Raw genomic sequence first — 17,010 nt, 5'->3', positions numbered from 1 at the left:
CGGTGGGGCCCGGGGCGGCTCCCCGCCGGCGGGGCGGCAGCCCCCCCCCCCCCCCCCCCCCCCCCCCGTGCCCCAGCGCCAGCTTTCCCCTCTCTGAGCCTCACTGTGATGACTCAGAGGTCAGAGTCAGTTTCCCTTCCCCTTGTCATTGCAGGAGGGCCTGAGACAGGATGCTCCTGTGAGATCCTGTCTATAACACACACACACTATGAGCCATACCCTCTCTTTATCATCTGGATATGGGACTGGTGGACAGTGGGGCCACAGGTCCAGGTGCCAGCCCAGGGAGGCGGCTGAGACACTCTGCCTCCCTTCCAGCCAGGGGCCTGGCAGGGGGCCAGCTCTCTGCCTGCCCTGCCTGTGGAGTATATTTTGGCCTAGGATCTTTCTCATCCATTGTTTCCATGAGTGGGTGGCCAGGTAGTGCCCGGGACAGGCCATTTTTAGCCTCCTCTCAAAGCTTGGAAGGACCAAAGGATAGGTGAATCTCAACCTTAGCTCTGGCATGCTGTGTGACCCCAGGCCGGTCCCTTCCCCTCTCTGAGCCTGAGGGGACCCTCACTGGTGGTCATGAACAATGACCGAGACAGTCCTCACTCATGGTCACGGCACAAATGTCCCCATTCCATATGTGAGGAAACCGGCCCAACCCACTGGCAGGACAACCACTTGCTGAGCAGGTGACTGAGGCGCTGGGTCCCCACACCTGCTGTGTCACCCAGGAAACCCCAGCAGAGGTGACAGACTTTTCTGGCAGATATCTGTAAAAGATGTCAGGCCCAACTGTCCACTCTTTTTCTTTTCTTGATTTTGAAGTGGCAGCATTTCCCTTCCTCTGTGGCTGCTTTGGTCCCTGATGCCACTGGTGATACAGCTCTGGGGTCCAGGGTCACGGACACATCCATGGGATAGCCGTAAGAGAAGCCAACAACAGGGGAAGCAGCTGGGGGATTGTGGCTTATGTCCAGCAGAGGGAGGAAGGGCAGAGCCCAGGACGGGCCGGTGATGTCCTCACACTTCCCAACTGCCATTCCCAGAACTGTTTTCCAGACTGTCTGGGCTGGGCCTGTTCTCCTTAGCCCCCTCCAGCCTTGTACTCGGGAAGAGCCCTCCTGTCCCACGTGCCGCCATGCAGCCCGACACAACACCTCATTCCAGCAACATCCGGGGACTCCAGTCTCAGACTCAACAGTCTCCTGGGTGGGAGCCCTGAGGTTTGGAATGGAGAGCTTCCTGCGAAAAGTGTACCTGACCAGTTTGGTGTTCTTCACTGAAGAGCCACACAGACTGTTTGTGTTTTATTTTGAGATAGGGTCTCTCTGTGTAGCTCTGGCTGTCCTGGCCTCGAACTCACAGAGCTCTGCCTGCCTTTGTCTCCTGAGTGTGGGGACTGAGGTGTGTCACCACCATGCCCTGCACGCGCACTGGAGAGCTCCGGGCCAGGGCTCTTGCATAATGCCTTGGGAGTTCTGAACTGAGGTTTCACAGCTAGAGGGTGGTGAAGCTGGCCTGGCCAGGAACCCTGGGTATCTTGTACCCAGGCTGGGACCTGAAGGCCCCACAGAGGGAGTGACAGACATTGAGAGCACTCTGGCACACAGCCTCTGCCCCCACACATCCTTTACCCTCACCTGCTCACTAGGGCCCCGGAGATACAGTAGCCATTGTCTGATAAGGCCTCACCTGAGCGCCCACGCCCTGGGACCTGCCCACAGTACCCCTGTGGTCTCCTTGGCAGCTGCCCCAAGCAGCTGGCTTTCCTTGTGCCCTTGGGGCTCCTTCCACCTCCCCTTTTACTGCTGGGGAGGGCACTGGTCCAGGCTTCTAGTCTCCCAAACTGACTGCACGGTTCCTTCCGTAGGGGCGTTTGATCCAGGGCATGCCCAATCCTTTTCTCTGCAGCTCCCCTCACCCCTATCCCAGAACTGCCAAATCCTCTCCTGTGTTGTTTCTCATCAGTTTGGACCCTATTTTCTGCTCCCGGAGCTCTGTATAGAGGTAAGCACTCTACCACCGATTCCTGCCCCATTCGCGATGGACCCTGGGCTATCAGCTCCGCCTCTCTGCCTTCAGTTTCTCCATCCTGAGTCTGGAGGGAGGGGGCTTCCCTCAGCTCCTCACCCCCCCTGACGCAGAGCCCCACTTTCATATCCCTGTTTCCGGATTCAGGACATAATCTTGTGCTGTGGGGGCCTTCTCTAAGGCCAGGTTCTCAGGCTCATTCTGGGCCACTTTGTCCCCAGCAGGACCATGCCTGAAAATAAAGCTCTCGATCCTTTCACAGCTGCTGCTGTGGGCTCGGCCAGGCAGCGCAGCAGGCCAGAGCCCAGCAGCACAGACGGCAGGAGGGTCCAGGGCGAGCTGCAGGCTCCGGTACCGAGCCGCCCTGAGCTGGGTGAATGTGTGACAGGGTACCCATGGGTGGGACACATTCTGCACACGGCTACACAGGTAAGCGTACCCCAAAGACTCCAGGCAACAGAACCAGGCAGACAGGGCTTGCGTTCCAACCTGCCATGTAGCTCTGCGTGCCCATTGCTGGGCCTTAATCTCTTCTGATCCAGGGTGGGGTGCACTGTCCCCCCTTCCTAGCTGACTCAAATAGATCTTGGCCTCCAGCTCATCTGGGCTGTGGTATCCTGTGGGAACACCTGGATGGGTGCCCCCACCCTGACCCCGTGCGGAGCTTGAGTGTTGACCATCTCCACAGGCTGAGATGCTGGAACTTAGTCCTCAGGGTGGAACCATGGGTGTACCCGTTAAGAGGTGGGGCCCACGGGCTGGGGATGTAGCTCAGTTGGTAGAGTGTTTGCCCAGCATGCACGAAGGGCATGGTGACACACGCCTATAATCCCAACACTCAAGCGTTGGAAGCAGGAGGAACAGAAGTTCAGGGTTTATCCTGGCCTACATAGAAAGTTCAAGGCTAACTTGGGCTATAAGAAACTGTTGTTTAAAAAAAGAGGTGGGGCCTAGTAGGAGACGTCTAGGCCGCTGAGAATGTGCACTTACAATGGGGTGGGCACCCATACCCACTCCTCTTCTACATCAGCCATGAGCTGACCCCGGACATGATGTGTTGCCTTGCCCATAAGCCTAAAGCCCTAAGACCAGCCAGTCTTAGGCTGGAAGCTCCAAAATGTGAACCAGAATAAACCTTTTGCTACGTAAATGTATTGCCTGAAGTCTTTTGTCATAGTGATGGAAAGCTGTCTAACACAAGTTAGGAAAAAAAATAATAAGTGGGACAGCAGGACTTAAAAGGAGAGGGACACAGCAGACACGAAAATGCCCTGGGCCCCTAAGAGACAAGCAGTCACCATGAAGGGGACAGAAGGCATTGTAGGAATGGGAGGCCCTTCACAAACTGCCCCAGGTTCCGGGTCCCGGGCTTTCCTACCTTCCTCACAAGTCACCCCTGAATGTCCAGGGCAGCACCTCCATTCGCGGGCAGTCACGGTCTTGTATATCACCTTGTATATGGGCCTCACCACGGTTCTGTAGCTGAAAGAAAGGCCAGGCACCCTGGCTCAGATATCTTCCGCCATGTTTCCCGCTGCCCCGGATGCCGTGATGGCAAAGCCAGAGCTTCCTGGATCTTCTCCCACCTTCATTCTCGTCTTTAGCTCTTTACTAACCACTATGGCCACGGGGGTCTGGATTTCAACTGCTGGCTGGGCTAGCCTGCCCCTGTGAGCACACAGCTCTAGCATGAGCCCTCCGGGCGGAGGCCCTGAAGTTTCCTCCCTACACAATGCCGCCTCTGTCCCACCTATCCTGAGGCCCCCAGCCTTCCCCTGCACTCCATGCAGCCACCCAGGTCTTCACGGTGCCCCAACATGGACGGCCGGCCCTCCTGCCCCCTCACACTCACCTGCTCCCAGGGCAGCCCGTGGCCCACGGGCAGCTCTGCAGCACGCGCTGGAGGTAGGTGCCATTCTGCACATGGCACGAGATGGTACGGGTAACCACGTAGGAGCACCAGTTCCTGAGACAGACCCACAGAGGCGAGGCTCAGGCGGCAGGCCCGGGACTCCAAGAGGATGGATAAAAGGGACCGTGCGTCCTCCCGAGCCCCGAGCCTCCAGGCAGAGAGACCTCTGGGCTCTCTGTCTTTTAGGTGTAGTCTCTACAGAGCCTGTAGCTCCCGAAATAGCCCTAGAAGGGGTGGCCATGCTGGGGGCTCCCGGGAGGCCTCAGGGAATGTGCTGCAGGAGCAAGGTGGAGCAGGGTCTCTTCAGTGTCTGGTCTCCGACCTTGCTGCTCCACCCTACCCCCGGCCTCCACTGCCACCAGCTGAAGCCTTTTAGAAGCTCGCCTTCTCAGAGCCAGAGACTCTTCACCTATTTCTTAGGAAAAACCTTTCCAGCCAGGGATGAAGAGGCAAGCTCCGGGGTCAGCTGGAGCTGTGTCCAAGCCATGGCCAGCAACTACCCCACTCCCCGGAGCTCTGCAGCCTCGGTCTCCCACGCGTGGAGCAGCCCTTACATTAGGGCGCAAGAACTCAAACGAGGGGACAGCAGAAGGCAGGGCACTGCTCCGCGTGTGCAGCAAGTGTCACAAGCAGGCTGGCGAGGGTGTCTGAGATGGACAGTGCTCCACCACAGGGGCGGCCAATTGACAAGGAGAGTTTATCCTACGGTCATGCACAGGAACCTACACAGGCAGGAAAGCGGAGTGCTTGCTTGGCTCTCTCGCTCTCTCTCTCTCTCTCTCTCTCTCTCTCTCTCTCTCCTTTGTTGTTGTTTATTTAAGACAGGATCTCAGTAAGTAATCCAGGCTGGTCTCAACTATCCTCCTGCCTCTGGGACCCCAGGCATGCACTCGCCCTTTCTGGAAGGGAGCTTGCTCCTGGGTGTGTGTGGCAGCCGGTTCTCAGGCTAGCCTGCGGAGCTGTTAGCCTTTGGCTGTGGTCTTATAGCTGCTCAGGCTAGTCCCAGGCTTGTACCATTCCCAGCATTGGGACAATACTCACCTTTTTTCCCTGGGACAGAGAGTGCTCCTGCCAAGCCTGACTGTCCCTTCCATCAGCTTCCCCTTCCCCTGCACTTTTCCTACCCTTGGCTGGTTCCATCAAGGCCCAGAGAGATGAGGGAACCTTCTTAGTCTCAGGAACTGAAGCTTTCTCTTCCTGAGGGTGGGTGGGGGTAGGGCAGCTAGGGGTGGGGGTCGCTGGACTGGTGCAGAGACGGGGGTGGGGGTGGGGGCAGGGACATTCCAGGTGTTCAGCAGCCCTCAGCTCAGCCTGAGGTCAGGAGCCCAGGGGAATTTGCTGGGGCTCAGGAAGGAGGAGGTGGTATCAGGTGGCCTTTCTCAGCCTGGGCTGCTTCCCCAGCAGACTGCTCTTTGTGGCCTTGAGCCCAAGGTCAGCAGGTTCCCAGGCTGGGACCTTCACAGAGCCATGGACCATGTCTCAACCAACACAGGGAGGAGATGAACTAATGCCTGTAGAGTAGAGTCAAGGGCCAGGCCTGGCTGCCCATATGCTTGGGCTCAGATCTGGGCTCTGTGCCCCAGCTTGGTGACATGTCTTCTTTCCCCAGGGCCTCGATTTCCCCTCCAAAATGGAGGGATGTCTTTCTGACGGAGAATCATTTAAATACCCCTAGCATACAGTAAGTGCCCAATGTGTACGTTCCGACATCCAGATGTGCCAGTCATCTGTGCTCAAAGCACAGCGTCCTGGCTATGCCAGAGGGGGACGTCAGGATCAGTGAGGTAGGGCCTGACCTCTCACATCCACAAAGGGTGACAGAGATGAGCACAAAGCAGCCTAGTCCTGCATGATAGGGGGATGAGGGGATGAGGGGCTAGCCTCAGCTGGTCCTGAGGTAGCGGGGCGGGGGAGTGAAGGAGAAACATGGCTAGCTCCGTGCACTGTGCCCCCTAGCTGGGTGTGGTGGCTTGAGGCTGAGGATCGCTTGGCCTAGCCCAGGAGACTCCCACTTCAGAAAAATTAAAAAGAATGGCAAAGGGCACAGTGGCAAATGCCTGGTGACCTAAGTTGAATCCACTGGAACCCATGAAAGGGTGGAAAGAGAAAACCGGTTCCCCAAAGTTGACCTCTGACCTCCGCATGAGTATGATGTATCACACCAACACACACAGACACACAGACACACAGACATGGACTTGTTTGCTTTTTGGGATACGGTTTCTCTATGCAGTCCTGGCTGCCCTGGAGCTCAATATGTGGACCGGGCTGGTCTCGAACTTGCAGAGATCAACCTGCCTCTGCCCCCGGAGTGCCAGGATTAAAGGTATGCATCACCCTACCTGGACACATACAATCATTTTAGAGATTAAAACAAAGGAAGAGGAAAAAAAAAGTCCCTGCTCTGGAGAGCCAGATCTCTAGAGCTGGCCTGGAGGCTGCTTTGGTTGTGTCTGGAAGGTAAGGACATAAGCTCCTCCCTCCAAAGCGTGTAAAGCTGAATGTCCACCTCAGGGGTCCAGGCGCTCAGGCTGCCCCAGGGCTTCTGAGGGAAGGAGAGAGGAGCCCCTGGGCAGAGAAGGGAAGCCCAAGGCTCGGGGAGCCCTGAGGACGAGGCGAGCATTGTGTGAGCGTGCAAACGCATATGCACACACAGCACGGGAGGTCAGTGTGCACACACAGGCGGAAACTTTCACGGGCACGCGCACCTGCAAAGGCTTGGAAGTGTGCGGCCAAGTACATGCACAGACTCACAGAGCACACAGACTTGTACACAGTGATCAGGGCCCACGCAGGAGAACACGTTCCTGCAGAGAAGACTGTCTACCATGCCAATGTGCCACACACGTACGTACGTACGTACGTACGTACGCACGCACGCACCCTCCCCGTAGACAGATGGGGGTCATGTCCTCTGCATGTTTCCACACAAATATGCAGTGACTGTAGTCTCACCGTGCACATGTGTGCACTCAGACACAAACTGGCAGAGGCTGGTCCGGCAGGGCTCACACGCATGAGGGCTTGCATGCACACGCACAGGTGTCTGGGTTTCACGTGTATGTGGACACTCCCCACACCCAGCTCCGGACCAGGCTAGGGCCGGTGTGTCTAGAAATACCGCAGTCACCTCCGCTGTCCTTTTCCTTCGAAGGAAACCTTTTTTTTTTTTTTTTTCCTTCCTTAATTGAAGGTCTCACGCTGCTCCTGGTTATTTGCCACAGGAGGAACTCAGTGTAATCCCCCAGGGAGGACAGGTGAGGCCAGTAGCTGGCCACACATTGTATACAGGAAGGGACACTCGAACCAGGTGAAGTTCAAGGCCAGAAGGTCGCCTCCTCCACCTGGTGGTCAGCCTCACGGACCGTAGCACAAGCCCGAGGCCCGCCCTGGCCCACTCTCAGGAACATCAGGAGGTTTGGTTTTGTTTACATTTAATTTGTGCGTGTGCATGTGTGTGTGCGCGTGCGCGAGTGTACATTCCTATGCCTGTATGTGTTTGCACCTATAGTGTCTGCACTATTTGTTTGTACCGTATACATGTGTGCATGTATACTTGTGTGTGCGTGTATGTCCATTCCTGTGCATGTATATGTGTGTGCATGCCTATGTGGACAGAGGTCAGAGGCCAACTTGTGGAAATCAGTTTCTTTCTAATGTGGATCCTGGGAACTGAATTCAGGTCGTCAGGCTTGGTGGCAAGCGCCTTCACCTGCTGAGCCACCTCAGTGGTCCTTGCAAGAAGCTTTTTGCAGTGCTTGTATCGAATGTGGTCACTGCTTGCCAGGCTACCCTGACTCCCCGCTGTCCTGCAGGCCCTTCTCCCACTTCTGATGTGCAGGAACTATCTACAGTGCTCCACCCTATCACTCTGGCAATTCCTATTCAACCTGTGAGTCTCAACCCCAAAGACCAGGCAGGTACAGCAGTCCTGAGCCATACTCTCTCCCATGAGTGCAGGGAAGAGGGCACAGGCAAGGGCTGAGTCCATACAGAATTCAACCCTGCTCATGGGGGTTTGCTAGGTGACTGCATGCCTGAGAACACGGCAGCCTGGGCAGGGAAGTCAAGACCCAAGGTTTTCCCAGGAGGAGGAAATACTTCCATACCCTGCCACCCCTGAGGATTTTCTTCCCTGAGGTGTGGTCAATGATAAGGCGCCAAAAGTCAGGGAGGCTGGGTGGAGCATGGGCGAGGCTGGCAGGAGACATCCCTCTCTGGCCCCCACCTCTGCCCACTCGCTACCTCCAGAGCCTCCAGAGGCCACTGAGAGGGGGGAAAAAAACAGGCCAGACCAGCTCAGCCTGGCACCAGCCCTCCTCTCCAGTGGACCTACCCACCCACCCTCTACTCCCTGTAGCAAGGGGCCCAGGGGACTTTGTTTCCACAGGGCCCAGGGCTGTGATCCGGAACAGTGATAGGGACTAATTGCAGGAGGCAGCCAAGCGGGCCAGGGGCCAAGGGCCGTTATGAAAAGGAGAGGAAAGAACTGAGACAGGCCAGGGGGTGGGGGTGACAAGAGCCACAACCAGAACCACACCAGGATGCTGCTCCAGTCCCATGGCGCACTTTCCTATAGCTGTCAGGAAGCCTGGACACGGGCCGACTGCCTCTGACCTTGCTGTTCCCATCTGCAAATGGGGAGAGTGGAATGGCTTCCATGCAACGTGCTCAGAAAGCCCTGCTCCTCCTGGGGTCTGTTCTTCCTGGCCTAGGTGCCACAGTCAGCCATGGCACACCACAGCCAAGCAGGAGGGGGCCAGAGGCTTCCCTGGGGGCCCAGGACACCAGTTGCACAGACTTTACAGAGGGAAACGGAGGGTGTGGGGAAAAGCACCTGCCTAGGGTTAGCCATGTGGGCACAGAACTGGGATTTGTGAACGCTGGAACCAAGGACGCCACAGGGGCAGGAAGCGTCCTACCAGGATCTGCAGATTGACAGCAGTGATGTGTTCCAAGGTGGCTCCCCACAGCCCTTGGGCACCCTGGGCATAGGGGCTCAAAGTCTCACTGCATTCCTGAGGTTGGGGGTGGCCCCTTGGATGCCTTCCCAGGCCTCCCCCTCCTCAGGCACAAAGCCTCTTTCTGCCTTCAGTCCCTCGGCTGCCAAGGGGTGCCCGGGGCGCCTGGCTGGGAGTGGAGGGAGGGCCGATGGGGTGCGACATCCCCACGCTGTCTCCAAGATGCTGGGACAGGGCCATGAGGGGAGGCCCCGGCGGCCGAGGACCACAGATAACTCCAGCTTTAGGCCCCTCCTTAAAGGTGGGCACAGTGGGGCTCAGACGCTTGGCCTGCGCTGGTCTTCACTCTCACAACAGACCTTCAAACAGGAGAGGCAAAAGAGGAACCAGAGGCTCGTGGCCCCCAGCCTATAAGACAGGAGTGAGCACGGCTGGGAGGGCTTTGTGACAGACTGCTGTGACAGCATTCTGTAAAGAGATGGGGAACAGACCTGGTGAAGGCAAAGGTCCCACACAGGAAGCAGGATACAGTGGCCAGCGTGGAGGGAGGCAACTCGTCCCAGCCCCCACCGTTGCCCCTTGGCTGGAGGGGAATGCGGCCTTAACCTTTCTCACCCATCACCCCAAGGCTGAACCTGGGAAGCCCAAATTCCTAATCCCTCTCACGTCAGCACCTGGGATTCCAGGAGCTCCTCACTCTACAGATGGGATCGGGACAGGTGGTGTACGCCTCAGCCTTTGTTTCTGTCTCTATAAAACAGAGGTCATAAGAGAGCGGAGGTGCCAACCCTAACCAGCTGTGGCTGGCACACTGTCGGTGATGCTATGACATCTGCCACATGGCTGTCCCCGCCGAAGACAGCTAACTGCTCCGCTGGCCTCTATCGCCCAGCCACTCCTACCCCCTGGGCCTGCTCATGTCACCTGCTTGTGCTAGCTCCCCCAGGGCGGCTGGCCTCTGACCACTGGGAAAGGGAAACTTCTGAAAAGAATGAAAGAACTGAGTCCGCAGGGGGCGGGAGGGGGGCCTCGAAGGCCTCTGAATGGGCTGAAAGGCCTAAAAGGACTGGCTAGTCCACATTGTCTGTCCTGGAGACAGGGGCAGGGGCTGCAGGCAGAGCACGGGCCAGTGCAGGCTCAAACTCTGCCATCCGTACCAGACAGGGAGACCTGAATCCCAGCTCTTCCGTGAACAGCCCTCGAGCCTAGATTTTGGCCACCACCGGCCTCAGTTTACTCCTCTACTGAATGGGGGCAGTTTTCCCTACATCCTTCAGTTCCGAAGGACCCTGTCCTGGGAAATACTCCACGAAGGCCGGCAGAGAGTCACAGGCCTTCGGGAGGTCCGACCAAATGCCAGGTCCCAGGGGGGCCTCTGACACTGACCCACTGTGCGGACTCCACCCCAGTCCCTTCCTCCAAGCGAAATAAATAGCTTGGGCACTAAAAAAAGCCAGCAACAGGGAAAAGGGGAGGGGATCGCTGAAGGGCTAAGGAGTGACCCTGGGCGGGGGGGGGGGGGGGGGGGCCAGACACACAGACGGCGGGGGGGGGGGGGGTGTGTTACACTGCCATGGGTTCACCTTCTGGGGCCTTGGGGATCTCGGGAGGGGTAGGGGAGGTTGTCTGTTCTCTCACACAGCTAGGTGAGCCGGCTCTCCAGGGCACCGAGTGCCAAGTCCCCGCTGCTCCCATTGGTGATGGGACGGATATGAGAGACGGAGTCCTTGCTCCAGTCCCCGACTGCTACCGGGGTGGGGGACAGGTCCCTGCTCCAGTCTCAGGGTTGCACAAAGCTGGGGTCCTGTTCTCTGTCCCAGTCCCGGGGTTGCACGGAGTTGGGATCCTGTTCCCTGTCCCGGGGTTGCACGGAGCTGGGGTCGGGTCCCTGTCCCGGTCCCGGGGTTGCACGGAGCTGGGGGTCTGGTTCCCTTGCCCCGGGGTTGCACGGAGCTGGGGGTCCGGTTCCCAGTCCCGGGGTTGCACGGAGCTGGGGGTCCGGTTCCCTTGCCCCGGTCCCGGGATTAGACGGAGCTGGCGGGGACCTACCTGCGACCTGAGAACCGGGCGCCCGAGACGCTCCACGCGGCGCCGCCTCCCGGGAGCAGGAGCCCGAGGCAGAGCAGCGTCCAGGCCCGCGGGCCGCCCATGCTGTCGTCCCGCCGCAGCCGCGGGCGCGCAGAGCCGGTTCCGGGCGGAGCAGGGCGGGGGCGCTCGGCTTCGCCCGCCCCTCGCCCCCCGCCCCCGCCAACCCGGAAGCCGTCCGCGCCCCCGCCAGGACGCCCTCCAGGTGTCCACCTGCGCCGCAGGCCGGGAAACAGAGGCCCTGGCCACGTCCCTCCCCTCTCTACCTCCGCCGCAGCCAGGACCCGAACCCACCACTCCTGAGTGACCGCGCCCCGACGCACTCCCTCTGACATCTTTGCGGAACCGGGTTCCCGAAACACGCGGGATCCGCCCATCGACCCAACAAAGGCTCCCTGCGGGAGCTGTGCCATTGTCCCGGGCATCTCCCCCGGTACAGCCTGCCCTAGCTGAAGCTTTTCATCACTCCGTGCTGGGCCGGCAAAGTTGTCCGTGTTGCAGTGAGAAACCCAAGGCCCAGGCACCCCCTGGGCGCCCCGGCTTTACGGGAAGACACTATGGCCCAGATCATAGGCAGAGTCACCCTAGAGCCACAAAGCCCTCATCTCAGTGTTGGGGGTCTCTTAAGCACAAATATAGACACCGTTTTGGTATGGGCCTCAGTTTCCCATTCCGTAAGGGTAGGATTCAGGCCGAGAGGGCCTGGGTAGGATTCAGGTAGCTCCGTGAGGCATAGCAGGGGTGTGTTTGTGTGAGCAGCAGGCTATGCAGACGTGATAGGATGTTCGTGTGCATGCACGGTGCTGTATGCGTGTATGGGCTAGATCTGTGTGTGCGTGATGTGTTTGTGTGCACGGGCAGTATCTGCTTATGTACGTCATAGCTGACTGTGTCATGTATGTATGTGGTGGCCGTGTGTGCATGTGTGTGTGCATGTGAGATGCTTGTGTGCCTGCATGTCATGTTTATGTACACAGGTGCATATGATATATGTGTGTGTATGTAGAATGGGTTTTGGTTTTGTTTCAGTTTTTGTTTTCCTTTGTCTGTTTGTTTTGAGATGTTACACAGTCCTGGCTTGGTCTAGAACTCATTATATAGATTGGACTGGCTTTCAGCTCACAGAGGTCTGTGTGTCTGTGTCTGCCTCTGCCTCCTGAGTACTGGGTTCCACACGGAGCCCAGCGCTAGCATGTATTTTTGAGAGTAGTGTGTGCCGCCCCGTGAGAGCAGAGTTACCATCAAGGGAACCGCCAGAAGAGTGTCCACTACTCGCCCCTCGGGGTGAGCCGCCTAGGTCAGGGAATCTTTGTCCAGCTCAGCTGTGCCTGGTGCCGTCGTCCTGTGACCTCTGCAGGACACAGAACGGTCTGATTCCTGGGATTGCCTCTCCTGGACCCGTGGCTCAGAGCAGGTCCTGGGCTAGACTCCGAACCAGGACATAGCCAGAGTCCTCCGTAGAGTGAGACAGACCCCCATCGCTGTCTCCAAGGGGCCAGGCAGCAGTTGCTGTTTAAGCCCTGTCTCTTGACAGCTCTGCCCACACGGTTTACGTGAGTCCTTCCTGCGGTGGAGCCTCAGTTTCTTATCTGGTCCTTATAGGTCTTTGGCAGGATTATGATGTCCCTACTTCTCTAGCTCTCCAGACCTCCCAGCTTCTTCCAAGGGCATGGCCACTGGCCTAAGCTGGCCCCATAGGGATGCCAGCCTCCCTTCACCGAGGTTGTTGGGACTTGGTGTGTGCTGTCTTCTGAAATCAGTCAGCCCTTTGCCTCCCTGGCTAGGCCTTGGGGTTTTTGCCACAGGTTGATCAGCAACTTGATTCAGCCCCTACATACTCATCCCACTGAAGGCCCAGGTCTGTCTGAGGCTCCGCTCAAGCGGCCCAGATCAAACCACAGCACTCCAGAGGCACTGTAGAGAGCAGGCTGCCATGCTTCCAACCTGGAGGAAGGCAGCGGGAGGCCCCAGCAGCTGGTAGCAGGGCATCTGAGGCCCTCCTGTGTGCTAGGACGTCCGTGTTCCTTAACTGATCACAAAAACACACAGACACTCCCCGCAGCTCCGCACGACCCCTTTCCTGGCGAGAGCCCCAGTAAAAGCCTCTCAGCATTTCTCCACAAGGAAGAGCCTGACTTGCTGAGGCTGGAATATTGATTTATAACACAACCAAAGCTGTTTTGTGCCCATTGAGAACTGTGTGACCAGAGACAGGTCCCTTCCCCCCATCTGGGAAAGTCCGGCTTTGGCTTCTCTGAGGTGGTCCTAGGCTTTGAAGCTGATGTGACAGTGACAGAGGTCTCTCTGGTTCTTGCTCCAGAGGTATGGAAAGGCAGGATGTGTCTCTAGGGATGGGCTGTTGGTTTAGCGGGGGTTCTAGTGTTCACTGAGCCCAGGCGAGCGGCAGCTGGCTTGAGAGAGTCTTAAGGCCTGTGTCTGGAGCTGGAGCTTCCCCGCAGGAGCCCACTGGTCTCCTTGCCTGCCAATACCAGACCATAACTGCCAGCAATGAGCAGCTCCCGCTGTCTTCCAGGGCCCCAGGCTGACCACAGGCCAGGCTCTGCCACCCGGGAGGCAGCATTTTGTCCCCACGTGTGGGGCTCAGGGCTCCTGGAGAGTGATGGGTGACCCTGTGCTACCAACTAACCAGTATTCTCTCCTCCAGCCGAATCCCACAGGAGGCCCCTTTGAGGTGAGGGAAGTTGGCACAAACTTGGGCTCCCATCTGGAGGCTGAAGAGGACTGAGCACATGCAGACATGCAGGGACCTGGATCTAAACACTTAGGAGCCAACACACACACACACACACACACACACACACACACACACACACACACGCAGGAACCTCCTAGATCTGGCCATGGGGTAAAGAGAACAACCATCCACCCAGACTTTTCCAAACAGGAAATGCTTTTGTCCCAAACAAACCTGGGCCATGGCCTTTTTCCTCTGGGAACTCCATCTGGACCTCAGCTCGGGACTGTACCCTCACCCCGCTGTGTCCCATGAGACAGCCTCCCAGCTCAGCTCAGGACTGCACCCTCACCCCGCTATGTCCCATGAGACAGCCTCCCAGCTCAGGCTGCTCCAAAATGTCAGTCCCCAGCAGCAGGGCACTCAGCCCTTCCGTCAGGGAGGGCTGGCTGTGACCTGGCCTGGGTTGGGGGGCACTCAGAGCCCACAGGCTGCAGACGCCCGCAGTTATTTTCTCTTCTCACCCAGCTGAGGCGGGCAGGCAGGGGAAGGAAACTGTCCGGGAAATCGTAAATTAGAACGGGGTCTTCCCACCCTTCTCTGGAATCCTCCAGAGATGCAGCCTGGGCCTTTTTGGGGTGGTAGACAAAGTATAAATCACAAGGAAGCCTCACGGGACAGGGAGTCTGCACGGGGGGGGGGGGGGGGGGGAGCGGCGGGCTGTCAGTCATCCACAGGGCCCCCTCCAGCCTCAGTTTCTCCATCTGGAAGACACAGGTTACAGAAGGACTTGGAATGTCTTGTGACTGTGGGTTTTTCGGGTTTTTTTTAGCTACGAGGGGGTGAAGATGGGAGAGGCCTTCCCAACAATGTCAGTTTCCCCCTCTCCCGAGGTGTCTTTCCCTCCGCCTGTGTCCTCCACGGACCAGTCTGCCTGCGTCTCTGCCTTCCCTGGCGTTCCTTACACTGCTTCCCTTTTCACTCCAGTTGCCCGCAAGAGAGGGCTGAGGAGGTCTCATGACGTAGCATTCAATGTATGAGTAGCGAGACGAGCTTTTTGTGCACCCACACTGCAGTGTAAGCATGCATTTATAAAGACTATTAATTAATTAATACTGATGTACTTAATGGCATTTAAAGTTGGCACGAAGGCGCGCATTCACCGAGATTCCACCTGATTTAAATCCTAAGCCGATGGTGACAGGGTTAGTCAGAAACTGTGCTCACCAGGGGCCTAAAAGTGTCTTCTGCAGTATGGAAAGGTATCCATATCCCAGGTCCAATGAAGTCAAGACCCCCTCCTCCTGGATGCATCTCAAATGAAGGCCTTGGGCCCCGAAACTTACCTGGGTATGGAAGAGTAAAGGGCAAGCATGAGGGAATGCTCACACCAGAGAGCCTGAAGTTGCTGGCCATGTCAGTCTCAGCTGCCGCTGAGTATGGTCCTGAGCTCCTTCTCCACCTGACTCTCCCGTGCCTGTGCGTGTGTGTGTGTGTGTGTGTGTGTGTGTGTGTGCATGTGTGCAGGTGTGTGTGACTGGTTTTCATCACTGAGTGGAGGCTCTGAGAGGAATGAAGAAAAGTCGCAGAAAGTGACCAGAGACTCCGAGAAGGAGAGGGCTGTAACACAGGCCCCTGGGAGATGGAGGCAGGAGGAGCAGGGGTTCAAGGCCGGCCAGGGCTACATGAGACCCCTATCTCAGTCCCTATGCACACAGTAGAAAAAAAAGAAAAAAGAAAACAAAAGAAAGAAAGAAAGCCACAAAACACAGGTAGAGATGAAACGAGCTAGAAACACACAGATGAGGGAAGCGGGAAACAGGAAAAGGGACAGACACACAGAAAGAGGGGTGCTTGGAGGTGGGGACCCCACGTTGTTGGTGTCAGTTTCCATGGGAGCCTGGGGGCGGGGCCAGGGCGTTCGTCTGTCTGTCAGGACCACACAGGCTTTGGTTTCCCTTGACCCCTCCAGCTTAGGAGTTTGTCCCTCTCTGGCAGTGGCTCTGGATGCCTGGGGCTTGTTTGTGTCATCTCAGGGGACCCTGTGGGGAGACAAGCCACAGGAAATCTGAATCCCAGCTCAGGTCCTGGCCTGGGGAGGCAGGTGAGCAGCTGAATGGGTGATGTCCAGACCTGTGCTGCAGGCTCTCCCCCTCCCCTCTAGCTGGCAGGGCTGGCTTTGGGCCCTCTCTCTACTGGACTCTGGTTAGGTGCAGTCAGTCCACTGCACTCTGGGGACAGGGCTTTGGTCTCCGTGTTCTCTCCCTTGCCCCTGACATTCCAGTGCTTGGGATCCGTCTAAAGGCAGAGGAGCCATGTGAGGAGAGCCTTGCTCTGCCCCAGGAGACAGCCGCACACTTTTCCCCTCTAAATCCTCCCAGTCCCCAGCCACTGGGAGCTCGTCAGCTGACGGAAGGGCTCTTCCACCCCTCTCCCTGCCCTTGATGCCACCCCTCCCACCTCAGCTCAGCCATCATTTCTGGAAGTTGTCCCACACCTGAATGGCCACCCCCACCCACAGGACTCCACAGGAGCCACTTGCGTGTCTGTCTGCTCCCCTTGGTGGGTCACAAACAAGCAGAGACCCTGGTGCCCCTCGGTAATCTCTGTAAGAGTTCTAGAAAATACATAAGTCATGCACGATAGTCTCAGCCACAAAAAAGGAAGAAACTAAAGAAAAAAAAAAAAAAAGGAAAAAAAAAAAAAGGTGAAAAAAAAAAAAAAAAAAAAAAAAAAAAAAGCTTTTTTCCACATGTAAAGAGCTCTTATCAACCAATAATGTTTGATTGGTGACGAAATAGAAACAAACATAGGCTCAAGTTGTGATTTCAGAATGAAGAGGGATTCAAACTTACGCAAGAGAAAAAAACCGTGGGACCAAAGTGGGGAGGAATACAAGCAATGGAGATAGCAGGCTACACAGCTACACAACACCGTCCTGTCTCTCACGGCAAAACAGAAATTGAAACCACAATCAGACAGAGTCTTGCAAAACTGATGCCGGAGGCTTGTTTATTTATTTATTTGGGGACATGCCACCTTCGTGAGCGCTCTCTTTGGAGCATATCAGCGCATACCAAGATGGGCGCTGTCCACCCTTGCCCGGGGCATTTCACAATGAGCCGTTTCACACAGCTGGGAATGCAAAGGACACGAGGAACGGGCTGTAGCATCGGAAGCCTGGGAACACCCCAAATGCCCATCACCAGAGCCTGGAAAGCTGCTTCCCTTTTTACTCAAGGTGGCACGGGCCTTTGCTTCCAGAGCTTGCAAAGTAGAAACAGGAGGGTTGTTCTGAATTTAAAATCGGGCCGGGCTACATAATAAGACCCTGT

At 57.0% G+C, this 17,010-nt stretch overlaps 1 protein-coding gene across 3 annotated transcripts in view; it reads right to left on the bottom strand.

Moving 5' to 3' along the window:
- Emid1 (EMI domain containing 1) overlaps positions 1–11,045 on the bottom strand; it is a 44,213-nt gene extending 33,168 nt beyond the window's left edge. For all 3 annotated transcript variants that reach the window (XM_055623988.1, XM_055623987.1, XM_055623990.1), the window contains exons 1-3: positions 10,945–11,045; positions 3,875–3,988; positions 3,401–3,504 (exon numbers count right to left, since the gene is read on the bottom strand). In XM_055623988.1, the coding sequence (XP_055479963.1) occupies positions 3,401–3,504; positions 3,875–3,988; positions 10,945–11,045 (319 nt within the window). The remainder of the gene's footprint in view (positions 1–3,400; positions 3,505–3,874; positions 3,989–10,944) is intronic.
- Positions 11,046–17,010: the final 5,965 nt, after the last annotated feature.

Source organism: Psammomys obesus, unplaced genomic scaffold, assembly GCF_907164565.1.
Source record: "Psammomys obesus unplaced genomic scaffold, mPsaObe1.curated_primary_1811, whole genome shotgun sequence".
NCBI classification, from domain to species: domain Eukaryota; kingdom Metazoa; phylum Chordata; class Mammalia; order Rodentia; family Muridae; genus Psammomys; species Psammomys obesus.
The sequence above is the reverse complement of the archived record's forward strand: the minus strand, read 5'-3'. Positions and strand labels throughout refer to the sequence as shown.